The 26,711-nt window shown below is 40.6% G+C and overlaps 2 protein-coding genes across 2 annotated transcripts in view; one reads left to right on the top strand and one right to left on the bottom strand.

The window, feature by feature from the left end:
- Positions 1–690: 690 nt before the first annotated feature.
- Positions 691–13,276, bottom strand: CRNKL1 (crooked neck pre-mRNA splicing factor 1). The gene is made up of 14 exons (XM_075147901.1): positions 13,055–13,276; positions 12,441–12,593; positions 10,764–10,855; positions 10,488–10,646; positions 9,970–10,136; positions 9,265–9,443; positions 8,426–8,596; positions 7,544–7,735; positions 6,711–6,770; positions 5,490–5,570; positions 2,814–3,053; positions 2,300–2,401; positions 1,485–1,733; positions 691–943 (listed from the first exon to the last, which is right to left on the bottom strand). Exons 1-14 carry the CDS (start codon positions 13,100–13,102, stop codon positions 776–778), a joined length of 2,061 nt encoding a protein of 686 aa, XP_075004002.1. The 5' UTR covers positions 13,103–13,276; the 3' UTR covers positions 691–775.
- Positions 13,238–26,711, top strand: part of CFAP61 (cilia and flagella associated protein 61) — a 120,897-nt gene continuing 107,423 nt past the window's right edge. Inside the window, exons 1-6 of the mRNA XM_075147900.1 lie at positions 13,238–13,318; positions 15,776–15,926; positions 17,064–17,214; positions 19,883–19,959; positions 20,891–20,958; positions 22,185–22,311. Of these exons, the coding sequence (XP_075004001.1) occupies positions 15,784–15,926; positions 17,064–17,214; positions 19,883–19,959; positions 20,891–20,958; positions 22,185–22,311 (566 nt within the window). The 5' untranslated portion in view covers positions 13,238–13,318; positions 15,776–15,783. The remainder of the gene's footprint in view (positions 13,319–15,775; positions 15,927–17,063; positions 17,215–19,882; positions 19,960–20,890; positions 20,959–22,184; positions 22,312–26,711) is intronic.

The following is a 26,711-nucleotide window of genomic DNA, read 5'->3' as shown; positions in this document are numbered from 1 at the left end:
CCTGGACCGGGGCGCCAGCCCGCACACGCGGACAGAAAGGCTCCTTCCCCCCCAAGAACTTATGGATGAGAAAGCTTAGGCTCCATGGTTTTTCCCCATGAAATACAAAAACCATTGAGAAGCCCACTTACATTGCTTCTACTTTACTGCCCAATAGATTATTTACTACAAAATATGCTGCTAAGATATTAAAATATTAAAACACAGACTAACTGGATGGTACTAATTTCTACAGATTTGTCTTCTAGGGGCTAGTTTCAGTATATTTAACTTCTATTATTGTCCCTCCTAAGCACTTTTCTGGGATAAAAGGTTGCTTGGATAGGAAGTTGAACAGGTTGCAGTTAATAGGATTTATTGTTTTCAACAACCCTCAGGATCAATACATATCAATCAGGAATGGTGAGAGACATCTTTCTCATTAAAGTAGGTCTGCTGTCTTGGCACGTTAATATCCTTAAGCAGTACTCTGGTAGTTTGTAGGAGTCTTAGAACAGTGGGTCTTGTGCTAAAAACAAAGCTGCTGTCCCGTTCTTCCACTTCTCAGATCACTGGTAATAGCTGCAGACTCCTGCACTTGCCCCGTGATCTTTCCTTTTAATTGTTGGAAATCAACAGACTATTAATGGGAATCAATTCCAATAAGGTGCTTTTTTTTTTTTCCAAACAAAAAATGTCTCAAATCAATAATAGTAAAACTCTTCAAATACATTTATTTGTCACCAATGAAAATACTGTACAATACCCAAGAAAAGGGGCAGGGAAAGGCAATGTGTTAAGACTCGCTTTCATCAATGTCTTTGTCTGGATCCATCTCTGCAGCTTCGCTCTCCTGTTGCTGTTTCTTCCAGAGTTTAGCCATAGCAAGTAGTTTGAGATTAGGCTGATTGGCAGTATCTTCTGGGAAAATATAATCATAGTATTCCTCCCAGCCAGCATCAGACTAGGGGGGAAAAAAAAACCAAACACAAAGCAAGTTTAATTTGCATGTTAATGCTAGCTATTAGAAGGTGCTTCTAATAAGCATAACAGTAAGATAAAATTAAAATCAATGTTTGTTAGACCATCCATAGCAGCTGAAACCAATTAGCTGAATGGGTGTAAAACAGTACTACTTCTGCTGTGCATAATGAGCAGGCAGATTTGATGAACAGCCTGGCTATAGTTTCCCAAACAAAGTTAAGAAACAAACACTGTCTGCATAGTACTACCTAAAGCTGGTTTGATTTGTCTATGGTAGGAGTTTAAAGGTAGCTTGAGCATTTGGTATGAGTATTTCACTCTGAATCAATTGCCCACCTAGCCTGCTGAAGAGCAAGAGGCTCAGCAGCACGTGTTTCAGGCCAATGCTTTTTTCCAACTACCACAGTAAAATTGCTACGCAGTTATAGCATCCATCATAGCCGACTTTGTTCTGGGTACCAGACCCCAGCATAAAGCCACCAAGGAGTCAAAGTGACTACTTGCATAATTTTTCCTCTTACCCCATCTTCAGCTTGCAGTTTTCTCCTCTTCTTTATTTTTTCAGGCATAAGTTTATCTATCCTCTCTTTAGTGGTATCAGTTCCAAACTCCTCTTCAAAGCTTCTCCAGGATTCCAGAAGCATGACTCTCTCCTCTTTCTCCTCACAGTTTCGCATTGCCTTGTTAGCCTCTTCATAAATCTGCCGGCATCTTGACAAACTCTCCTCCCTTCCTGCGGATAGCTCAAACTGTGCAAAGCTGATCCACACCTGTGGTGAAAGCAAATCAAACCCAAGCTGAAACCTCCACTCTGAAGTCTGAGAGCTAAGTGATAGTTTAAAAAAACAAAGCAGCCAAAAAAGCAAATGTAAACGCAAGCCTAAAGAACTTTTTCATAAGCAGATACCCAGAAAATTCATGTTTGTTTCACATGTGTGAGATTTGCCTCATTTTGACAAGACAGAATATTCATGTAAGCCACATTGACTTGGGTTGTTTTGGGTCATGATAAATCCATCTGGAATTTAGTCAAACAGCAGCACCAAACTCCATTAGAAAAATCGAAACTATTTTTTCCTTGTAATGTTTTTGCAATTGAAGTTCCAAAGCAGGAAGAGGGTGCTTGGAAACCTTCTGCAAAGCCTTCTTTCATGTAAGATATGCCTGTTGTTGTATGTAATTTAGAATGTCTTTCCCCTTTTCATGGCACAGATGTGGTACTGAACTTAGGTTCACTGTTGATTTGAAAACGCCACACAGTCAAAGCAGTCAAGGGTTTCCATTCACCGTGGACCACATTCAAGACCAATTCTGTGTTCTGGGTACCCACACATACCTTAACATGCTGTGTCCGCTGAAGTAATCTCCGGTAAAGACTTCTTGTTTTCTCATACTCCTCTTGCTCAATTTCAAAGTCAATGTAGGATTTCCAAAGAACCTGCAAAAGACAAGTCTCTCATCATGTTCATAGCACACTGAAATAATGGGGGAAAAAAAGAAAAAAAAAAAGGAGGAGCATGGATAAATGTGAAATTTCTCTGAAAAGTTTCAGAGATCTGAGTGTTTATTGTCTGTACAAGCTAGGATTACGACTAAGCAATATCAAATCTTGCGCACATAATCCATTTTGCTTACTCCTGTAAGCATGTTTCTCCCTCCATGTTTTATCATGGGTTTTATAGTCCTGCGTACTCTGCTAAGAAACAGATGCTAAATTAATGAGACACAGGCTAAGCCACTACGGTAAGCAGTTCTGTTCAAGCTGGTAGATTATTTACATTTTAATTAGCCACACTGTGTAATAAATACCTTAAAATTGTGCCAACTGTAAAGTTCACCTACCCCCTTACCTCTGGCATGTCTAGCCGGGGCTGGCCAATAGCCAACTCATATATTGCACGGGCTCTATCAATATCGCCAAGAATGGTCTCTAGTTCAGCAAATTTAATCCATGACGTGCAGTTTTCCGGTGCAAACTCCAGGAATTTTTCATACAGCTTTCGGCAACGATCAAATTCTCGCAATTGTAACTCCAATTCAATATAGCCTTTAAACAGTTTGTTTTTTGGACATTTACCTATGGATGTCCCCTGTTAAGCAAAAAAACCCAAAAACCACTTAAAGATCTTGCAAGCAAAAAAACCCACTCTATTTTCTAAACATCTGTTTACTCTCCAGTAGTTGAACTAAAATTCATTTTTGAGCAGAGTTTGTTTTTTAAGACTCTGGTCAGGGCCAGTATGAAATCCAACCAATGTTTGCAAAATGAGTGTGTATCCATAAACATCAACAAAAACTCTGAAAGCAGAAAACCTTCTAACTTGTCACACTTTTACATAAATGGATTCCCCACGAAGTATTAGTTGAAACTCACCCTGGCTCATCAAATGAACACTTCATCTTGCATCAAAAGCTGAAGAAAGCACAGTACCAGTCTGTACCAGTCTTCCAGGTAAGCAGTTCCCAAGTATCTTATAAAACAAATTATATCACGAGAAACTGTCTCCTGGACCACCACTGCTATTCATCATCGCGTAGAGAATTGTCCACACTCCCTGCCTGCTGACTTATGGTAACAGATAGATGGAGAATAATGTTTTAAAAAAATATTTCCTTGTTGATATGCTTCAGCATCTGAAAAAAACTGTCTGTCCTAAGCCACGGTGCCAAGCTGTGAGAAAGCAGTTTCTAATTCTTAATTTGGGAATCTTTTAAAGCAAGAGTTAAGAATGGGCATATCTGAGACAGGTATGTAGTGAGCTTCACTCTTTGAGTCACTTTTGCAGACAAGTATTATTAAGCACTGCAGCCTCTGTTCCCTCAAGCTAATGCGAATTAAGTAATTTGAGATGAAATTCCCTTACTACAATTCTCCTGCACAACTTTCTTACACAGTGATTATCTTGGTACTTCTTAAAAATGGAGGAAACCACCACTTGGGAATATCCATTTGGTCACCATTATGGCCCTCCAGCTCTACAAATGCCTTTTCTATTTCAAAATATGCTCAGTTCTTCCCCACGCTATTCCCCCCACTATGCTCCCCTTTACTATTGCCTTAAGCAGCATAGGCTCCAGCTGATCCCCTGTCTCAAAGTCCCAGCCTCTCTCAGACCCTGGGAGAACAAAGAATCCACAAACCCTCTGCAGCCAGTGAAAATAAGGCAGAGCAAGGTGCGGTCTGCATGCTGATGAGAGCTTCAGCATCAGGAGCTGGACCTGCTCTTCTGCATGGTGACAGTGCGGGACCCTCACCTCAGGACAGGAGCAAGGCTTCTTGCCAAAGAGGTGGTTCAAAGTCAACTCATTGCAAAAGAAAAAGAAATTGCTTGCCAAATCTGGGTCCAGTCCAAAAAAGTATTGTGGCTGCAGCCGCAAAATCTGGTTTCCAAAATAAGAAAAAGGTGACCTGCTAAAAAAAAGTCTGTCAAAGAAAGTAAACAACAACAGGGAAAAAGACCAACAAAAGAGAAGCCTAAAAGAAACTGAGGAAACTTTGTATTTCTAGATGGGCTAAAGCACCCCTTCCAGAATCTACCATAACATTTACCCCTAAAAAAAGGCAGCCAGAAGCAGGGCGCTGACTGATGACTATGGTAGTGTTGAGCGATGGTATCTTAAGCCAAGCTAGAACAGCAGCACGCTTCAGGACAGACGGTTGTCTTCTCCTGCAAGGAGACAATAACAGTCTCACAGGGAACCTAACCCCTCCGCTTCATTTTTTTCTGGTCACAGGCAAGAGTCCAGCTCAAGAGAGAAAGCTTTACTAGCACATTGGGGCAGACTTGGTCCAGTGTCAGCTACAGAAGGCCGTTCACGTTTATGCTCTTACCACTGCTGTGCCATGGGTTTGGTGGAAACCCATCAGTTCCCTCTTTAAAGTCAAACCACCTCATCTGTTACCAACATTAGCTTTCTCTCAAAACTCCTAATGCTATCACTGAGCTTATTTAGAATATCTGAACTGAAGGGAAAGAAAGTTTTTCCTTTCAAAAGGTTTTGCTGCCAAAACGTACTCCATTGTTCTCTGACATGCTGACGTTCACATAGGGAATTCGCACAGAAGCTCTTGAGCCCAAAGTCCACATGATTGCTTTATCAGGAACCTGGTAGCTGGGACTCACTCTATTCGGCAGGTCTTAATTTCTGAGAGTCAAAAACTCCTATTTTTTAAAACGCTTTTTAAAACACTATTGTTAGTACAAGTATCATTTAAACAAATCAGCAGCAGTTAAAAATTTCCAAGTGCACTAAGCTGATTTGGGTACTCTTGCATTCAGATGTGTGTTTTGTCAGCTGAAACGAGAAAGCTGCATTCATTTCTGCCCGTGGCTAATTCATCATATCAAGCTACGCTTCTTTTTAAATCATACATGACAGTAAATACTGGTCCCTGCAGACTTCTCGGATGCTTTATTTAAGTGGATTAAAACAGCAATTTATAAAGGACAATTTAAGATCTTTTAATGCCATTCCCTTGTTACTATTAGTTACTAAAGTCAATTATGGAATTAACAAAAGCTTACCAAAGCTCTTCTGGCAAGAGGAAGATTCTTCTGGCGTATTTCAAATTGTGCATACAGCAGCCATATTTTGGCAAATGTAAACTAAAAGAAAAAGAACAATGTGATGCTTAGGCTGGAAGCTCAGTAAATAATACTGCATACGTCCTTTAAAAAAACAATCACTCTGTCTATACAAGATGCTACGGATACTGCAGTTAATTGTATTCGATCTCTGTTTTTCTGCTGAGAAGTTTAGAGTTCATAACCCAAAACAACCTCTCTAGAACAGGACAATATACTCCACCATGGATGAAAGCAAAAATGACCAGGCCAGAATTCTTCTCAAACAAAGAAAATGGTTCATTAACCAATCAACTGATTGGTAAAATATCAGCTATCACTGAATCAATTAACAGCTACTCAACTCTTAATAATTACAGATTAATCCTCATCTACACATACACAGATGACATGACAAACTAGAAAAGGAAGTACATGAACTAAGATTTCTTAACATTCCAAGGCAATGCTGATGAATTGTTTTAAGGGTTCAGCCATGTGGATATTTTAGTTAAAGCTCACTGGCAAAAAAACCACAAAACCAAAAAATCAGTCTTGAAGACCAATTGTAATGGGGAATACACACCTGACACATGGTTCATCAAATGCACCTCCTTCAGCTGGGACCATGCAGACAATTAGAAACAGTTGCTATAAAAGGCAGTAACCCCATATAGAATAGAACACCAAGTACTCTACAGAGACTACAAGCAACTAGGCTGAGAGCAGCTATAAAAGGGACCAACCTGAGGAGGAAAACAAGTAGGTAAAGAATAGATAAGAGTTCTTCCCTGCTGCTTAACAGTACTGGACTATCCTCTGACTATGTGTTATTTCAGCTTCTTAGAGCATACTTAATAATTTGAAAATATTGGAGAAACCCTTGCATCGCATCTGTATGAGGAAATCTGACATCAGTGTGTGGCCTGCTATCTCCCATCGATGATGCAAATTACCTAACACCTCAGCTTAGGAAAAAAAAAACCTATCAATTTTAGAAGATAGACATTATGAGAAACTGGAAGGGATATTTAAAGTCCTGAGCAGAGTCTTCATGAATGTGCCCGTAGCCATTTGGAGCTGCTGACACACTTGAACCTTGGGGGGGGGAAAGAAAACTAAAGGATCTTATCTTGGGAATTTTAATCCAAGGCTCAATACAAACTGCTAGAGGAGCCATACCTTCTTGTGGGGAATGAGCTCGACACATGCTTGATACACTTGTCTGGTTCGCTCTGCATCCTGTAAGAACAGGCAAAATTAAATACTTCATTCACTGTTAAGATTACACTATATCTTGAATCGTGCAATGATTGCAAAACTGCAGAACAGTATTTTTAAGTCAAGTTGTTTAGAATCACGTATACTTAAGATATAAACATACTTATCTACTTAGTGTATACAACTCAAAGATGGTAACTTCTGAGAATCAGTAAGGGTCATCTTTTCAAAACAAGATTCAACACTAAGAATTACACAATAAAACCAGGAGTGTCCCTGTTTTGGGGAAAAAAGAAGTCTTTTTTTCCTTTAACAGACCCTGAATATGTATACTGCACTACAATTTTATGAAATAAAGAGCAGCTGTAATGTTACATGACTGATAACAGAAGAAATAGTTATACAGCCTCAAAAGGCCACTATAGCAAGAATTTGACTGCTTCACAGGACAACTTCACTAATAGTTTTGTTAAATATAAACCATTTCACAAGTTCAGGTAACAGCCTGGAACAGGCAATTCAGATGGAGCTAGAAAGACATATTTCTGCTTTTATTATCAGCGTGTTTCTGGATGAATTGGGATAAAACTGAAATATTTTTTCCCCCATGCACGGGAGGGAAAAAGGGAAGGAAAAAAACCATATTTAAATAGCAAATCCTGTAGCTTGTTACACAAAACAAGACAGACATAGTATTTTTAGTTCTCAGCTTTCTTATTAAAATATCTGTAGCTATTTAATATAAGGAGAATACTTGGGAAGGAAAGAAAAAAACCTGAGTTCTTACTACTTGCCTTTGCCTCCAGCTCTTCATATAATGCATAGTTAATCCAAAGATAGATGTATCTTTTCCAGTGTCTTTTCTCTTGAATTGGGGGAACATTGGCGATGGCTCTTTCATACACTTCTCGGACAGTCTCGGCATCTGTGTCACTTTCAACTAACCTCAGGTAGTCAAACCATGCATCGTAATTATGTGGATTTGCCTTCCAGAAAGATGGGAGCAGGGAAATGGGAAAGAAGCTTCAGTAACTACAAGTAACAGTCCCTGTTCCTTTACTTACAGTTTTTATTCAGAATTTCTCCTTTAAAATAGATCACTGGAATATTAATGAACTGTCAGTCTCAGGTATCCTTAAGCTAGGGCTTTTGGGTTGAAGTGCATTTATTTCTTTATTTTTATTTTACCTACAAACATTCTTTAAGTGAAGGCAAACAAACTGAACTGTGAGAAGGGAAGAGGAAATAATGAAATATGCAGTATTTAGTGAATAGCAGAGAGGTGTGGTACGCCCGTTTTCTCACAGAAAGGTATTTACACACAGGTGAGGTGTCCTGTAACAGTTACTGCATTAGAGAAGTAAAGTTAGTTACAAGCTAAACTGCATTATCCCCTAAGATGACTCTGAAGGGTACTGAGCTCCGAGTTCAATCAAAAACTTTGGCTTCACAATCTACATTAGAATGCAGAAACAAAAAAGCAGTGTATGCAAGTGTCATTCTCTCCCCCATGAATGGAATTCTGCCTCCAAAGAGAAGAGTGTTCTCTTGGTATTTTCTTGGACTGAGTATCAAGGGTAACACAAAACTCATCAGCCTTTGTATCGTGAGACACTCACGTACCTTAAGAAGCAGCTGGATGTATGATGAGCCCAGAGGATATCTGTAATACATACCTTCACTTCCTCTTCATACTGGAATCTCCTCTTGCTGACAATGATGTCTTCAATTCCCCTCCTGTCTCCAAACTTCTTCTCAAAGATGGTGTAATTCTTGAAGAGATTTTGGGCCTCCTGTTTTGGAATTCTATCCAAGGCGTACTTGTAGATCACCCTTACTCTTTCAAACTGAAAATATTAAATATCATTTGAGTAATATTTACAAAGCGGCTTCTCTCCTCCCCCACAATTTCTCAATGAGCTTTTGGCAATATTTAATAGAATACAGAATCATAGAATATCTCAATGTAAATGATTGTTTTGGGACAGGACTAACACAGATCTCCCTGAAGAGTAAGCTTTGAGGGGGGGAATATATTCTGTAAATACCAAAACCCACCATCTCTTATTCATTTACAGGTTTGTGACATTTAAAATATTTTTAAGAGGTCAGGGTTTTGGGTTCACAGAACGTTTTCGATTTCTTAGTGGCGTGGGCACTTTAAAGAGACCATCTGGGAAAAACATGGCTAATTCATTTTTTATCATGCAGGCCTACAACTTCTCAGAAACTTACAAATCTGAGGATATGTATTTCATCCGATGACACTACTCTCAGGCTTGGCAGATTTGGTGCCCGCTTTTCTTAGAACATATTTTCTTGATGTCACCAAAAGGCAAATGGCAGCTAAGCAAAAAATTGTCTCCTTAACTCAGACTACAGTAACAAGATCTCATAAGGTGCTGAAAAGCACAAGTATTGCAGTGAACGTTAAGTGGCCTTGAGTTTGATATACAGGAAGAAATCTTGTGGGGGTGGTTGGTATTAGTCTGATGTATTATCAAGGAGGTCTTACTTCTTTCTGGTTCTCCTCAAATTTTGCGAAAGCCACGTACAAGTGCTCGTCCATATGTTCTTCTCCAAAGAACTCCACTGCCCTCTCGTATACTTTCCTTGCGTGAGCAAAATAACTGTGCTTCTCTTCAAAGCGGGCATACTTGATCCAGTTCTTAACATCAGGATGAACAATAACAAGTAGAGCTATGTTAAAGAAACAGTGGTGGTTGAATTGGACATTTCAAATTGCATTCTTCCCAGTGACTTTCAGGGTCACGGACTATATGAAACAACTCCCAAGGATGGCATATGCAAAAAATGCAACTGGGAAGAAGACACAAAACAGCTCTAAGCATGCAAAGGCTTTGTGCCTTACTGAGAACTTAAAGAAAATTTAAAAAGGGATAAAAATCAGGCAAAGGTCAGGGAGAAGTTTAAGGAAGAGAAATCTGAAACAAATGATGACTTCCAAAAAAAGCTGGAAGCATGAGCACTGTTAAATATACACTGTTGTGGCAGGATGTACATTCACTTAACTGAATTTGGAGGCATATACTAAACATGCTTTTTATACCTACTGCTGGCTCTCAGCATGGTGGCTTACTCCCAACACACCACAGTAAAAAGGAGCACAGGGACATAGCTGGAGATAGAATAGATAAGAAAGAAGTGAAGAATGCAGGCCTAAACTTGGGCGGGTGTTGCAATGCGCTAAAAAGGATATATCTCTCATAAATGGTGCGCGCCCTGTCCACCTCCTTGTATCTCAGCTCGAAGTTAATGTAGGAATGCCAAGCTTGCTCCTCTGGTTGCCACTCCATCCAACGTTCAAACACCTGACGTGATCCAGCAACATTCCCCAACATCTCTTCCATGTAAGTATACTTATACCTTAGAAAACAAGATCAAGTTTTTACAATCACATAGTAAACACATAAATTATAAGGATTTTTTTGAGTGCTTAATAAGAGCATTACTGAGATTTCTTCACCTATTCCCCACTTGCACCCCAGAAATGCCTACAGATACTGTTATGATTGGCAGCATGCAGGCACACAAACATCCTTCTCTCCAAATACGCTTGCCACTTGAAAAGTACAAAACCTTTCCAAAAATTAAGCCTTCCTTTAGCCTGAAGACTTGGAGAAACAGAAAACAATGTGCTTTTGCATGATACCAAAATAGAAAAATTATCTATAGTCTTTGGGGCTAGAAGCAATGCTCCATTCTCTGCAAACGTACCAGAACTGGTTCACCCTGGGGAGGGTTGTGATGGCTCGATCCCAAATGTTTCGGGCATGATTAACCTGGCGGTTCTTCATTTCCATTTCTGCGTATTTCAGCCAGAGTGTGACATTTCTGTAGTCTACATCTAAAGCACGCTCGTAAATGGAACGGGCTCTGGAAAGCAAAGAGAAGTAAGTTGCATCTATCATGTCCCTCCAAGACTTTGATGGTGTTTGTCAACATGTGTCTTAAAAGGTTTATAAGAGATGTCTGCAGCTGCATCATAATTACCTCTGTATTTCTTTTAGGCTTTCCTCCCATTGTGCGTACTTTATCCAGTTACTGATAACAGTCCTGTTTTTTCTTATGTTATCTTCAAAAGTCTGAGGAGAAAATTATTTCTGTAAGTAAGAAATCCCTCTGTGCAGACCAGTCTTGCTATAAATGGCTTATGGAATATTATTATTATCGGAATTAATTCCAAATTAAGTCTTACACCCATGCAGATGTAGTAACAAATCATATTCAACACAATGCTTTCTAAAAATTGCATAACAGAAGCTAGAAGCGCAGATCATCATACAGAGTAGGACTAAACTCAAGTTCCTGATACCTGAAATACTCATGGAATAACAACTGACAGCAACTTTTTTTTTTTAACCTCCTGCTTAATGTTTCAATAGCAACATTACCTGGACAGATGGAATCCAGTCATTGCAGACAACCCTGAATATACTTGGATGCACTAGCACGAGTTTATTCACTTTGACCTGTATCGTTGCTCTAAATTTTTCTTTAAAGCAAGATACCTTATTCTTATTCTGTGGATTTAATATGCTGGCATCAAATGTGCTAGACAAATTTCACTGCTCACTGCAATGGTGAGGGCATCTTCAGTCTCGTGTTTGGCTGTCATCAGGATTAGTGCTATTGGTATTTAACACGTGGCTAAACACGGTTTAACAGAGCTAACGTGGTGGCTCGTTACTGCCATTCATGAGAGAGATGACAAAAGAGAACATCAAACATTGTTTTTGCAGTGCTGTGGTGTTGACCATCTGAATCCAGTTGCTCTGCATGTGCCCGCGTGAGGGACACCAGGATCCAGCACAGTAAGGCCCAAAGTCTTCACGAGGAGTCCTAGCCACTACGGTAAGGAGGGGAACCAACACCCACTCAGGGCTGAGTACAGGGTGCTGTGCTGTGCTACAACAGTCACCAGTTCTGAACATATGCATATATGCTTCAGGGAATGACAGCCCTACTTAATGCTGTCTGTATCTAGAAAAAATTGCTGAAAACATTTAAAGTTCCCTGTTAAGGATATGCTTGCTTTGCTGATCCAGGACAGCAATTATCAAAGGAAAATGCACAATAAAACCGCAGATAAGTTTGCACGAGCAAAGCCATTCTTTTAAATAAAGGAGAAAAAATTATATCTGAAATCTGACATGCAAAAAGGTCAAGTTTCAAGACAATCATCAAACATAACCATGATTAGTATAGAAAGTTGTGTTTTAAAGTGTGCTAAGTAATACCACAATTATACAGGATAGAAATATCACTTGCAAACACACTGTGTTTTTTAAACAGTTGAGGTGGAAAAAACAGCAGCGTTACTGTAAAGCTTGCTAATGTTCTGTCATGCTGACTGGCCAGGTACTAGTGGTGATGAAGAAACTGCACAGAAACCATGTATGTAATTACCCTTGCAGTGTTCTGAACATACTGGACACGGACACATGTGAGATGTTGTGTACTACCAAATTTTATATTAAACAACACATATTTAATTTAGAATTTTTGCACAAAAGTAGCATTTTCTGTGAAAATGTTAGGTTTTTTTTAAGAATTGCTATTCATCTGGAGAATCCACAAGTAATATAGACTACATCTTGGTTAAGTTAAAATGTCGTAAAATTCTAGTGCTTTATATGAGCATCAAGATCAGGGTTTTTTTTCCTTTACCTTCCTTTTCCGGAGTTTATAGTCATTTAGCTCTTCAACATCTGTGATCTTCTGTTGCGGCGGGGGTGGAAGAAGTTCAAGTTCTCTCTCTTTAGCTTCTCTTAAAAGCTGTTCCGCTGTGATCTGAACTTCTGCAGGTGCTTTATTTTTCACCTGTAAAGTAAGGGGGCTTGATTCACACTTTCTCCTTCTAATGCAAAACCGACACCCCCCCCTGCCCCGCCGTGATTAATTTACCCCGGCGGCTTACTACGTGCAGCGTTTACCGAAGAGGGATCCGGAGACCCCCCGAGACCGCCGGGGACCTCATCGCCAGCACCAGCCCGGGCCTACGCGGCTCCTGTCCCGGGCACGGGAGAGACAAAGCCTCCGAGGCGGCGGGGAGCCGCGGCAGCCGGCCGCCCTTCAGCATCGCGGCACCACCGTGAAGGCTGCCGGGCGCTCAACCCGCCTTCCGCAGGCCGCGGGGAGCGCCGCTCTCCCGGCCCGGCGGGCAGCTGCGGGGCCGGGGCGCCCGGCGCTGCTCCGAGGACCAGGGCCCGGCGAGGGCGGGCGCCCGCCCGCCGCCGCGACCACCCTCCCCGGCCGCGGGCCCGCCGCCTCCTCCCGAGCACCTTCGCCACTTTGGGGATCCGCTGCTTCCCGGCCGCCGTAGACGCCATCTTGCCGCCTCTCCGTGCTAGCCCCACCCCGTCACCTCTGACGCCACGCAGCGCCGGCGCGCGTCGTTGCCGGAGTAACGGCGGCGCGTCCCGACGCCGGCAGCGAGGCGGGGAGCGGAGCGGGGTCTGGCCGGGGTCTGGTCCGTCAGTCCCTGGCCGCGCCGCTCCGCGCCGGCAGCGCCGGGGAAAGGGGCTCCCCGCCGCAGCGGGAGGAAGGTGAGTGCCCGGCGCAGCCGGAGGTCCCGCGCCCCCAAACCGTTCCCCGTGCCCCCAGACGGCGCCCCCTGGCGGCTCGGCGGGCGGGAGTCCGGACGGGGCGGGCTTCGCCTGCCTGCGGGGGCTGCGGGCGGCAGCCGGGGTGCGGGGGGAGGCGGCCGTCAGGGCGGTTAGCGGGTCTTCGGCGGTCTGGCGGGGTCCGTGCTGCCCACGGGAGGTGTTAACAGTGAGAGCGTTAAACTCCTCTCCCGCCCTCGCTGCCCGTGCCGCTGTCGCTCCTGTCAGGTGAGAGAGCTCCGCCCGGCTCTCTGACCCAGCCGCCTTCCCTCGGGCCGCCTGAGCTTTGCAGTGCGGGCCTGGCCTCCTTCCCCTGCGCCCTTCGGGGAGGAGGCTGGCCGGCTTCGTCCCTGCGGCTGCGGCAAGCCGTTAATGCTTGGCCTGGTTCGGCCTGGGGTGCTCGGTGCCGCCCGCCATCTCCCCAAGCGATCGGGTATCCCGCAGCGGTCTCCTGAGACACACACCTGTGGTACGTGGGCGTTTGGTGTGGTTTGAGTCAGAAACAGAAAAAACATACCACTCGGGAATCGCACTTGCGCTTAAAAAGAGCATTTGTTTAGGGAGGCAGAGAGGAAACTACTCCGAGCGTTACTTCGGAAGAGGAACGGGTCTTCATCTGCTTGTTTTACCAAGTCTCTCATCTGTGGTATGCTGCGCTCGTAGGAGAAGTACAGGACTTGCTGTAGGAACAGTGCATTTGCTTACGAAAACGGTACATTTTTAATGTGTAAATGCTGCTTTCTGTCAGTCACAGTTGCATGAGTGTTTAGGGCCTTTAAGGCGAGCTAGTGGAGAAAGGGGGTGATAATTTTTAATGCGTTAACAGTTGAATATGGAAATGTGGCAAACTGTTGTCCTCAGTTGAAGTAATCGTAATGCTAGACTTAAGTTCGTTAACAACACTTTAGTATTCCTGTTTATTTTGATATATGGAGTGGACATTAATGAAAAATCGCCAACTATTTTAGTAGTCTCACAGTTTGCAGTTACTTAATGAAATGTATAAGTGAATTATGTGGCCATTTTCTTTGCTTATTTTAAGAATCACCTGTTATTTAGCCCTGGGTATAGTTGCCTTCCACTCCACTAGGAAGAATATATATATGTCTTACAACTTACGATGTTTGAGAACTCGCTTATACAAGCTAGTATAATTCTTTTTCCTTGTAGATGTTATTGTTACACTCAGTAATAAGTACACGCTAGCCTAGCTAGTTTTTTCTACATAACCACAATTTTGTTTACTAAGCGCATGCATTAAAACCTGCAGAGGACATTTTGCCTCAGGTGGGTGCCAGGACCTCTTTGCAAACGTATGTTTGCACAACTGAGACCTGTGGTGTCATCCATAACAATACCTTGACTGTGTGTGAAAGATGTAGCTGTACACATGACTTTCTCTGTATTTAAAAGGTATAAAATTCAGTGTTTCCTTTGTCATCCCATTTTAGTTGGGATCTGTGGGGCCTAATAATTGGGCATCTCATCTGGGTTTGGAGCCAATGTTAGAAATGGCTGTGGTGTTTGGTAGATTGGTAAAAGTGTTCTGCTAGTCTAGGTATGTTGGTTACTGAGACTTTTTTTTGAGTTAGTAATGCTATATTTTGCACAAGTAGATTTAAGAAATTGCAGAAAGTTGTTGTGTTTGGTCAATTTGTTTTACATGCCTAATTCTTGATTATATCACAACAGGCTACAATATTGAGTAGCAACACAGCTGAAAGATAAATGAACTGTTAGTTGATAGTCACAGCTGGTCTGAATGTCTGTTGCCCCTATATGTTCTGAAATTGCTAAGCATGTCAATAAATCACCTGGACCTGGCAAATTCTGTGAATGTGGAACCACAAAAACGCTTTTCTTCTGGGCAGGGAAGCTAAAGAGCTTTCAATTCCTTCTGAAATTTAAACATTGCTGTTGACTGAAAAAGAAATTTGAGGAGCTGTTTTGGACAAAATACACTTAACTCACCTGAAATTGCTGTTTAATGTTACCAGGGCATTCTTATCCTGATTGTTTGCAGCTGATCCTCCCAACCCTGTAGACTTAAGGCTATTAAGTCTGAAATTATTAATGTTCTGATAGATAGCATGCAAATGCCTATAAATTATTAAATGTAAAAGCAATTTGTAGCATATTAAAAACATCTATTTCCTGTATAGTATGTAGAATACATACAATAGGGATGATTGCCTGCTGTATTTCTACTTGTGCACTTGTGCTGTATGTATATGCAGGCAGTATGTATTTTTGTGGAGGTCTACAGGAACTAGGCACTTAAATCCATCCGAATTGCACGTCTTCACAGTGTGATTATAGAAATCCATTTCAAGTAACTATGTCGAACAATGAATTGCAGTGGGATCTGCCAGAACAGCAATGTTTTCTTTCTTGTTGCAGTCTGTAAGATGACTACAATAACTTCTTCGAGAGGAGATACAGAAGTAGTCAGTGCCAGAAGAACAGAGTCACATGATATTTCAAATATTATCAGCCTCTTCAGCCATTTTACAGAAGTAGTTTTTGGAAGGATTGATGTCATGTACCTTTTGTAAGTAGCAGTATTTTAGGGACATTATATTACCTTTCTTGCAGGAAACTTCAAGAAATTGTTACACTTAAAATGGCAGAAAACTTTATGAGCCTTTACATGGTGTGGCATAATGACTTCACAAAAAGGGAAAGAAAATCTGCTTCCATCTCTTCTCTGCATCACACATGCATGACTCTGCAAACTTGGATCACTGCTGCCAGCATGGTGGACAGGATTTGACTCTCTTCTAGCTTCCTTTTTATAAAAGTTCCGAAGAAATACTTTTGAATAATGCCTGATGAAACCATCAGATTCCAATGTCTGCTGTCTGCTCCATCTAACAGAATCCTTTTGCTGATAGAAGTAGGGTGATAGAAGTAGAGGGGCAGGGACTAGGGTTTCTAATCACTTTGTGGCCGTGACCGTTGTTTTCTTTTCCTGGGTTGGTCGAAATCTTTTCCTTCTCTTCCAGTTTCCCCTTAATGAAAGGAATTGTTGGGGGGGTTTTTTTGCCTCTCTTTATTCTACCTTGGGAGACAGCCTCTATCTGCCATAAAATATGTATCAATGTGCCTCTTCTTTTCATGCCCCCAAGACGCCTAATATCCTCCATGTTTTGACATCTGTATCCTAGCTGCTTGCATGGCAATGTCCTTAGTGGAAATGAGTGGCTGTAGAAGTCTTCTGTTACCATATCTTCATCACCGGAGACAGTGATGAACCTTTGGTGCTTCATCTTTCTGTGCAGTGATGAACAGCAGAGACACTGTGTGAAATGCTGATGGGTCACAGGTTTTTTTCTGCTTGACTTAATGGCAAATGTCTCAGATACCATCTATTTGGGGAAAAAAATACATGTATGAAGAAACGTGCAAAGAAGAGGGAGCATTAATGTCTTGCATATCAAATTCATAGTAACTGAGGATTTGAAAAAACGTGAATTGTTATAATGTCAGAAAACACTAAATAAATATTTGGAATTGAAGCAATAATTGAAGTCAAGTTAGGATGTGGCCAGTGAAGTTTTACTGAGGCCCAGTCCTGGGAACACTTTTGAACATGGCTAATTTTGCTATTCTAACTGGCTGAATTAACAGTCGTAACTTGTCTTTGTGTAGTTTCTTCAACTTCTGCAAAATTAAATTGTTTTCACAGAGAAAAATCAAATCTTGCTTTGACACTCTGCAATGAGAAGAATGAGGTTATAGCCCATGCTGTCTTTCTGGACTATCCAAATTGGAATATCACTGATCAGTCTGATTGGGAACCATTCTTACGTGAAAACTACATTAACAGTAAATGCACTGTAAGTAAATCGTGTGATTTTAGTTGAGTTTTCATTTAAGGCTGAGGTATGAAAAGTATGCATAGGCATCTAAAATCTATTTTAGGAAGATTTGAGGCATTCAGGCTGAAGAAGGTGATCATCAGATTCCTTACTAAACCCTCAGGTGCTCAAAAGTTCATGAGTACCTTGCTTTTGCCACTACAGTAACTGAAGGTAACTGTAAGGATGGCAGTTAGGGAACGCAAGTCCTTTTTTTGCCAGACATGTGCAGGATGTGTCTGATGCATTGTGCTAGCGCTGAGAGCAGTGTGAATGATAGCTGTCACCAATATTTTTCATTCAAAAACCTGTCCAGCTGTGGTGCTATGTAACAGAACATCTACCTGGCAGGTGGAGTCCTTGCTCTAAGGTCCTTCTCACTGTAAGGGAACTGGAATCCTCATTTCTCACCCTTTGGAATAAAGTTTTGCTATTTTACAGAACTGAATGCAAATTTAATTGCTGCAGAGAAAGAATAAGGGACAGGGAGTGTACCCCTGCTAGAAGGGTGGTGACTTAGGGTGGAGGACCATGCTGACATGAGCATCTTGGTTCTGGAGAAAGCTTGTTTGGTGCTGGTGTGGAGACTGCTGCGCTCCGTTCTGTGTGGTGCCAGTTTTCATACAGGCTTCTTGGTCAAGTTTATGAATTACTCTTAGAAATTACAGACTAGAAATAGGCACTTAGAGGTTCAGGATTCAAATGCTGCCCATCATTCAGTCCAGCTGGGAACTAGATCCTGTGATTGTTGAGAAAAGATGGAAAACGTTAACCATAAACACTCAAAAGCTGGGCAGCACATGCTGGAGTAAGGCATTGGCAGTACTGAAATTGTCTCTGGACAGTTTGTTCATCAGTTTTCCAATGTTGTTCTAGGTGACATCAAGCAATGGCTTGCAGAAAAACTGACAAATACAGCAATTGTATTTGAAAATGCTGTGTGCCGTTAAAGGAAACAAAATTATTACAGCCAAAGGGAGTATAGAAAAAAAACCATGTAATTTTCTTGTAATCTGTTTTCTTTGTCACTTGAACAGTACTTTGTATACAGGCATATTGCAGGCACAACCACTTCATTCACTGTGCAGCTGCAGCTGCTCCTGTTGGGTTATGCTGTGCTGTCAGTTCTGCAAGCTCTTCCTCAGGCCGCCTGCTTGACAATATCTCTTGCAGCAAAGCTCCAGCTGACTTCGGAGTGCAGGGGCATACAAAGAGAAAAGACAAAAAAAAGAGCTTGAGCATGGTAGGAATTACTGCTCATAAACAGGAGTGAAAGATACTTTGGAACATTGACAAGGAGCAGAACAACTCTTCTTTTTCTGGAATGGAGATTATTTTCTAAAATATGTACAAAAGATTTAGTACATGTTTTATGCTCCTGCACTGACAAAACAACTGAACCTATTCTGAGTTATAACTAGATGAGATATCGTTGGTTAAGTGCAGGTTAAATCCATGCAGGTGTGCTTTAGAAAATGGAGATCTTCTGAAAATAGAATTTCTTAAAAGTCTAGTTGACAAGTCTTTTTCTCAGCACACAGAAATGATAAGATATCTTAAAGGTCTGAATTAGGAATTGACTTGTGCAGAATTTAATTAGTGAAGATGCTTTACAGGATTGCCTGGTTACCATCGCTATTCAGAAGCAGTTACAGGCCAAATCTTGCCGCCTGGGCTTCCTCTTGGACCTCAAGAACAAAACATTCTCTCCCTCCCCCACCCCTTCCTTTTTCTTTTGCATTTAAAAAACAAACAAAAAAGAAAAGTCTGATTTTTTTTTTTTAGGAATGGCTTTTGATGTTTATTCATTAGAATAGCCTGTTGTCTTTGTGCTGGTCCATATACTGCAACCTCTATTAAAATCATTCTTGCTCTAAAGTTGCTGAAATTTATTGGTGACTCTAGCCATATTAGTTGAATATTAAACTATTCAGAAGACCTCAAGTTTTCCTTAAGTTAAAAATATTTAAAATATTTTTTGTAGAAATATTTTATCTACAGGTTGACCTTCGTTGACTCAGCACTTGAAATTAATATGCAAGAGGAAACAGCTGAATTAATAGCATTTTCCATTCCAGCACAAGGGTTTTCCTTTGCTAGTGTTCTCCAGGTTAACTGGAGGCATATAGGATAAAAATGCCTCTTAATCTGCCCTGTTTCTGCCTGGATATTTAAGTGTATGTAATGATACAGTCTTAAGACTTTGTAATTTTACTTACTTCTTTTAAAGAAAAAACATTTTAGGAGTACGAGACATATGTGAGCTTCTGAGTTTTTTAAACCTAGAAAGAATGTCTTTATCTGCCAAACATTAAATTAAATGTTGTTAAGATTTAGTTTTTAATTGTTGTTGTTAGTCTGGGATTAATACTGTTAAATATGAAATGATGTATGTATATTGTAGTCAAACAACAGTAAGCTTGAGTTTAAATCAAAAATATTACAGAAGCACAAATTGTGATATTAAAAAAAAAAGTCCTTTAATCACATAACTTTATCCACACATTATCAAAGTAAGCTGTGAAGTTACTTATATATGCGAAGGTACTCATTTTGAGTGCAGATCATATATATTGGAAATAATACTTGGGTTGACTTAATAAATATTAGCTGCATGGTGTTTAGATTTTCATTCCTCATTTTATAGCCTTTGAACACGCTGTTCATGCATCTCTTTGTGGCAAAAGAAGAATATGCAGTTGGATGTTCCCAAGAAATTGTTAGGTGAGTTCATATGTAACTTTCTGTGGTGAAGCATGTGCACTCTCCTACCATCATTTGGAGAGGCTATGGAATCTAAAAATGCCTTAAGGTGATCACTGGATCAAAATTAAATATCTTTCTAAACAGCCTTGGAAGGTAATAAAACATAACCTTGTATTAATCAAATGTGCACTGTTGGCTTTGAAACCAAGCTGTTAAAGTTCCAAGTATGCTTCCCAAACAGTGTTAAGGTTTAGCTGTATCTTTGCTGTAATTTTCCACAGAAATAGTACTGCAGTTGCAAGGCAGATTGATCTTTCTTTTTCCTAAATTTCCACTTGTAAAAATCAAAGCGCATGACTGAGCAGGAAGCTTAAAAAGCTTTAGATGTTTCTGGAATACACTTGTTCCTGGGTAATGTATTGGTAGTTTGTAAGCTGCAGATTATATGGTAAGACTGCAAACGATACAGTAAGCAACACAATATCTTATTGTGTTAGCTCAGTACTCAAATATAACCATTGCTCAGGTTATTTGGTATACTCAAAATCTACTTACATAAACAGTGAATTGCTCTTGGTGCTGTTGCTGTTGAATTTACAGTTACTTTGTCATGTCAAGCCAGCTCATCCAGATGCCAGGTCAGAGATTTGCCAGCAGAGATCTGGCATCTTTAATTTTTTTACCACTGGGGAACTGATATAAAAAGGAGGATGTTTGACATCTAAGGATTAGGAAATTGAGAGAAATAAGGTAGGAAAAAATACAGTAAAAAAAAAAAATGCCCAGATGAATTTCATATGATCTTATTTGTCATAAAAAAAATATTTTAATTTTTGAGCTATGTGGACTCATGAAGGAAGATTAGAGACATTGGAGAAAAAATTTTATATATTAAAAGACAAACTGCTGAAATGATGAAAGACTGCATACAGTTATGTTATTTGTCCAGGAGAGCTTTTATCAGAGTACCAGAACTGCAGTTTATACTTCTCTTCATACCAGCTGATGAGAACTTAGGTAAGAATTTAATACTATTTTATTCTTAAAATAATGAGAACAATCTCAAATCTCATTATCATTAATATGCACTGTGTGGGTGGCCTTTTTTGGTTTGGTTTTGGTTTTTTGTTTTGTGGTTTGTTTTTTTTTTAAATATTGAGAACAGTTATTTTGTAAACATGCAGAAAACACAACCTTAAAGTATCCTCTAAAGGACATACCTTGTAAAAGAAATTTATGTGGTTACATGTTTGCTCCAGCAGTCCATTCAGCAGTCTTTCCATTTCCTGCAGTCTTTAAATTTGCCAGAAACAGATAGGACTTCAAACAGGAGTAAAGATCTCAGAAATAAATTCCTACAAGTTTTGTGAAGACTTCTGGCTGAATAGAGTCAAGAGATGGAAATCAGTGCTTGTACTTTGAGAGACATTGACTAATAGGCCACTTGGCACGTGTATATATATTCGCAAGCACACACATACATAAATTCATACATGTCAGCCAGGCATCATGCCCATATATCGGAACCAGTCACATCAGGTACTTTCTGTTATTTAGCCAAGTGAGTACAAGATGGGGAGAGGACACTTTGCCGAGGGTCAGAAGGGGTGCTGGAGACATGGAAGAAACTAGGATTATTTCTTTTAGAGCAGAGGTACAAAGATGGAGAACGTGCATCTTAATTGGAGAACAGCATCTGACTTGGAATTTGAGTCCTGAATTCAGACTAATAAACCGAGCGTCTACTTAATGACTGATTTTTGGTTGGAGCTTTCCTTGAAGTGAACTGGAACCTTTTCTGATATGCCAATTTCTAGACATCTTAGGTCCAAGTCATGCTAAAAAGCTCCGTAGTGGTATGTCAACTACAGAAAACGGTACCTGAGTAAGGGCTTTTGTCAAACCTACGCTAGCAATAAATGTCAACTTTCCTTCAGCATAACAAGTCCTGACAGAGATTCTCCAGTGGCATATAGTATTGGTTATAAGACTAGTATTTCTATAGGGATTTGTTCCTACCAATTTCTGATTGCTTTGGAGCTTATTCAGGTTTGGGATAACAATTCTTTCACATGTTTATACTACTGTCATTTCAGCTTCATTGCTTAGCTTAAAAGACTTAGAGCATTATGCCATCTGTGGTTTAAGTTCAAAACTCCATTTTCCTCAAAGAGTTTTGTTAATCATTTAAAAGCTTACATAATGCAGTTTCTCTGCTCCTAACAGATTTTTGTCATTCACAGAGCCAGACATGGGAAATGTCTTTGAAAAGATGACGACTGCTCCAGGTTCGGTAGTGGATACAAACTTTACCTTGCTTGTGTGCCCCAGACATCGGTATCACCCACAGCTATATATTCGCAAAGCAAGGTAATGCAGTTTCTCCCTTCCACTTCTATGAACAGATCTGTCTGAGTTAATTTGAAGAATTTTCTTTTTTAGTTTACAGCATCAGTATCTTAGTTAAACTGCTATGATTTTCCTCGATAACCTAATTAAGTAGTTCTATGATTATGCTGTCTTTATTCTACTTCATCACAAGATCAATTGTTGTTTTTGTAAAATTACGTTGCTATCTAGAAAGAATACATTTTTTGTCAGTGATGTTTATTCTGTGAATCTGCTGGCTTAATTGCATTGCTGTGTATTTTAGCGAGTGCATGTAGTTTCCAGGTCTCTTGGAGCATATTCCAACTTATTTTTAATTTTCTCTTGTTATGTCATATTCTGACCAGTTGAGCAAAGTCTAAATAGGAAGGCCCACTATCCAAAGTAATTAAGAGCAGAGAACCCCTAGTCGCAGTAGCCCTTCAGACATGGACAGTAATCCTGTTTTGTCTTTTGTACAGCTTTTTCTGCGTAAGCACTTCATACATTCACTCTCACTGTGTTTCAGGGGAGCAGGCCTCCTCAGTGTTGGTGAGAGAGCTTAAGAAAATAATGGGGTAACCCTTTTCCTTCCATCATGTCATCTGTTTCAATGGACGCAGTTTGGAGAAAGACTTTACGATATGCTCATGCAATGTGCCTTTAACACAGCCTTGCTCTTGTTTTGGGATTCTAGTCATAAGTGTCATTAAAGTTAAACACTGAAATATTTTTTCCTTTCCTGTCTGCTCAGCTGCCTGCAGGGTGCACCAGGCAGAGATGCAAGTTTCTCTAGCAGCCTTGCCTATTGATGTCTACCTGTCTATTGACTATTACCACTCGGTTTTCTCCTGCCGTTTGCGTTCTGCTGCCTATGCCAAATCACAGCTTTCTGTGTTTGTGCCAGCGTTGTGTATAGTAAATGAGAAGCGCAGAGTTTCTGACCCAATGGGGCCTTATGTTTTTCTGTGTAGATTGCTGGACCATATTTGCTGTCGTTGCTGCGTAGATGCCTCCCTGTAGTGTGGTTGAAATGTAACTAGTATCTGTTGCATTTTGGTTCACTTGTTTTCCTCTTCACGGTGGGAAGAGTGCGTGTGGGGTAATGTTTTATGAAGTAATAATTTTATTTGATTCTGATTCATTCTGGAGTTGCTTTTATTCGTTCTAAATGTAAGTGTTACTATGTGGTTTTGTAGCAGGATTATGATTGAATTAGCATTTCTGGTCCTTGTAGTGGAAACTGAAATTTAGGGACAAGCACATCCCTGGGACACGATATCATACAATACTGATGTGTTTGTGGGTCCGTATTGACCAGCGCTAACAGATGGTAATGCCACATTAGGCATATCTCTCCGCCTGGTAAATCCACACCTGTTTGTTTATTGGTTAATTCATGCTGACATCTCGGACTGGATTCTGACAGAAGCCTGTCTCTCAGGGAGATCTTTTACACATATTTAATTTTACCAAATAGGCCTGAAACAAATCTGCGGATTGTGCTCTTTATCCTATAGTTTTAGTCAATGTTTGCAATATCCTGTCGCTTGACTTTTGAGCATTTTAAGAAGAAGGACTGAGGCCTGACATTGACCACTTCACACCATCTTGCTAAAGGTCTGGATATTTCAATATGTTACAAATTTATTTGCATGCTAACTTGATCTACAATTTTTAGGCTTTTTGAGTATTTCCTTCGAGTTGTCTACCATCTATCAGTATGTGAATGAACCTTAATACTGAGAAGTTATCAGTAGGTGAATCAATTCCTGAGGATTTAAAGTTTTTCCATGTGTCTTGATTCCAACTATTATGTTTGGTTTTTACTTAATTCTAATCAATTCTTTCTTTTGATGGCCACTGGATATTATCAATAGAAATATTTCTGACATGCCTGGAAATGCCATGTAGGCCATACCAATATTCCACATAAGAGATACCATCTTGCCTGGGATTTCTGTAGTTTGTTATGAATAATAAAATTATTTACTTTAGTTTGTTTGGTCGTTTGGGTTTTTTATTATTATTAGAAGACTAACCAGGAAGCTCTTTTTTCTTAAATTACACAGTATCTGGTGATATAAAATTCATACTTTAATATTGTCTATCAATAGATTCTCTGAGTAAGCTAAATTCTGTTTGCAGTAGATGCTTTGCCTTTCCTTTTCCTCTGTATTCACCTTTGTACTTCACGGGCATCCATAGTAACGTTCAGTGGAGCCCTTTAGAGACTTATCTATGAAAGTTGTCCCCAGCCACCTGCCTAGCAACATGTTCTGGGTCAATGATAGGAGATTAGGGTAATCTCTGTTCCCTCTTCCCTTGCTTATAGAGGGGGGGAAAAAGAAGCTGTAAACTGATACTCTGCTTAACCATTAATTTTGAAGTTATTCTCCATCTGACCTTTATAATGTGAAATAAATCTGTAGTGTGCCAGAATGTAGTCCACTAAGCTTTTATATTTAAGTTTCTTGCTGATACCTCATCATTCGATCCTGTCATTCTTGATTTTGTACCATATATGTAAGAGCTCACAAATTTGCAGCTCTGTGGAATGCCTTTATTGTGCTTGTTCTTGCAGCCTAGGAATTTTGTAGTATTTTTGTATTAAAAATCCGTTGTGTTTTGTTGGGTTTTGGGTTTTTTTTTTTAAAGACTATGGTGATAGTCTTTATGGATTGCAGAAATCAAAAATAGCTCTGTTCCTACAGTTTCTAGTGTGCAGGGAGATGAATGGGCTTATGTGGAGCCCCATTGACTGTCATGAGGTCAGTCTCTCTACATACCACGAGCCGACAGAATTGCCATCTGCATCTTGATGTGTGGCCTTGTGTCCTGTTGTGTTTTACAGAGCAGAATGCTGTAAGGCAGCAATCAGCAAAACATTCCGTCTGGAGATGGTGTGTGTGTATTATCTTCCCCAGTCAAACAACAGGTTTCAATTAGTGTACACTCTCATTCCTTTACCCCTAAATTAGTTTGGTTTGTTTGAGGTTTCATAACACATTATCAGATTTGCTATACTAATTAACTGTGTTGAAGTAGTGAAGTTATGGTAACAGAAAACCTTACTGCAGCTTTTTCCTTGAGATACTGCTTGCGAAGATGAGGAAGACTACTATTTTGATTTGAGATATGAAGAATGTGAATTACTAAAATTTTTACAGGGTTTCATTCTTCTTGGATCTTCATTTTAGTTCTATCTTTTGAATTAATTCCACAGAGAAGTAATTGATGGTGTGTTATATTTTCTGTAGTTTTTTTCTTTTTGTATGTAACTTATTACAATGAAGACTCTCACTTAAATAGTGAAAAAGAATGAAAGTGTGGGGCTTGGAAATTTGTCACCTCTGGCAGCTGTTTCCAGCTTTGAGTGGGCACTGATGATACTCATCTCTACTGGTTTCTCAAGTTGGCTTTCTCAACTTGAAAACTGTATGAAAGGATCTGGCGACTGCCCTTCAGAAAAAGAATTAAATTATTTAACCCCCCGTGGCAGATGGAGCAGTACTGTGACTTGGGACACCCTGAAGGTCACAGGTTAAGCGTTTATTCACCCTGCTAAAAGGGCCGTTCGTCAGGTGCATGTCAGGGCGGCTCTCTGCAGGCCGCAGCGGCTCCCTTGTTTCGCGGAGGGCTCAGGGCGCAGGGGTGTTCGGGGCCTTGCCTCCGGCCTGTGCCCAGCAGCGAGAGCCGCGGGACGGGAAGAGAGCTTTCAGACGGGTGGCCCAAGAATAAAAAAGCAGAAACAACGTCAAAATAAAAGGAGTCGCCGGCCCCTAGTAGAAAGGTAATCTTAGTCAGAAGGTCACATTCATTCTGGCGTGTAGGAGCAGCAAAAACCACCTGATGCCACCTTCAGTCTTCTGCTAGTCGGTCAGTGCTCCGACACTCAGACCACGTTGGATAAAATCAGAAATAAAATTTTTTGGCCTGGTTGTGTTAACTTTAAGGCTTCTTCCAAATCCAGAAACATGTAAAGAGTGGAAATGAGAATCAGTTTATTTTGTTTTTCTGAATTGCTGCGTATGCAGAACTAAACAGGAACAAGTGTTTAGATAGAAGCACATACACGCTTGAGCAGTGGGAGCCTGAAGCAAAACACAGGCCTTCCTAAAACGGAGGGAAGTGTTAATAATCATTCCTGATAATTATCTTGAGAAACATGTTTCTACAACGTGTAACACTTTTGAAGGAAAGAGAACTATTTAAAAATACTTGTCTGTGGTGGAAGTGTAAAACGACGGTCACGCCGTGAAGGATCAGTCGCGGCGACGGGGTGTTGGGACAGCGGCTCGGCGATCTTCAGAACGGCGGTCACCCTTCCGGCTCTGGGCTAGCCGCGCCGCCTCCGCCGGCGGGAACGCTTCCGACGCCCCGGGCTCCCTTCCTTCGTCAGA

The sequence above is a fragment of the Calonectris borealis genome, chromosome 3 (assembly GCF_964195595.1).
Source record: "Calonectris borealis chromosome 3, bCalBor7.hap1.2, whole genome shotgun sequence".
NCBI lineage: Eukaryota > Metazoa > Chordata > Aves > Procellariiformes > Procellariidae > Calonectris > Calonectris borealis.
Note: the sequence above shows the minus strand (reverse complement) of the source record. Positions and strands in the feature narration are given on the sequence as shown.

What these genes read in the sequence shown, in the direction of transcription:
- CRNKL1 (XM_075147901.1), bottom strand. Translation starts at nt 13,102, where the DNA reads ATGGCGTCTACGGCGGCCGGGAAGCAGCGGATCCCCAAAGTGGCGAAG. An exon ending in TTGAGGAGAACCAGAAAGAA is followed by an intron (nt 8,597 to 9,264) that starts GTAAGACCTCCT and finishes TAATATTTTCAG; the next exon opens with TTTGAAAGAGTAAGGGTGAT. An exon ending in CCCGGCTAGACATGCCAGAG is followed by an intron (nt 2,402 to 2,813) that starts GTAAGGGGGTAG and finishes TGTCTTTTGCAG; the next exon opens with GTTCTTTGGAAATCCTACAT.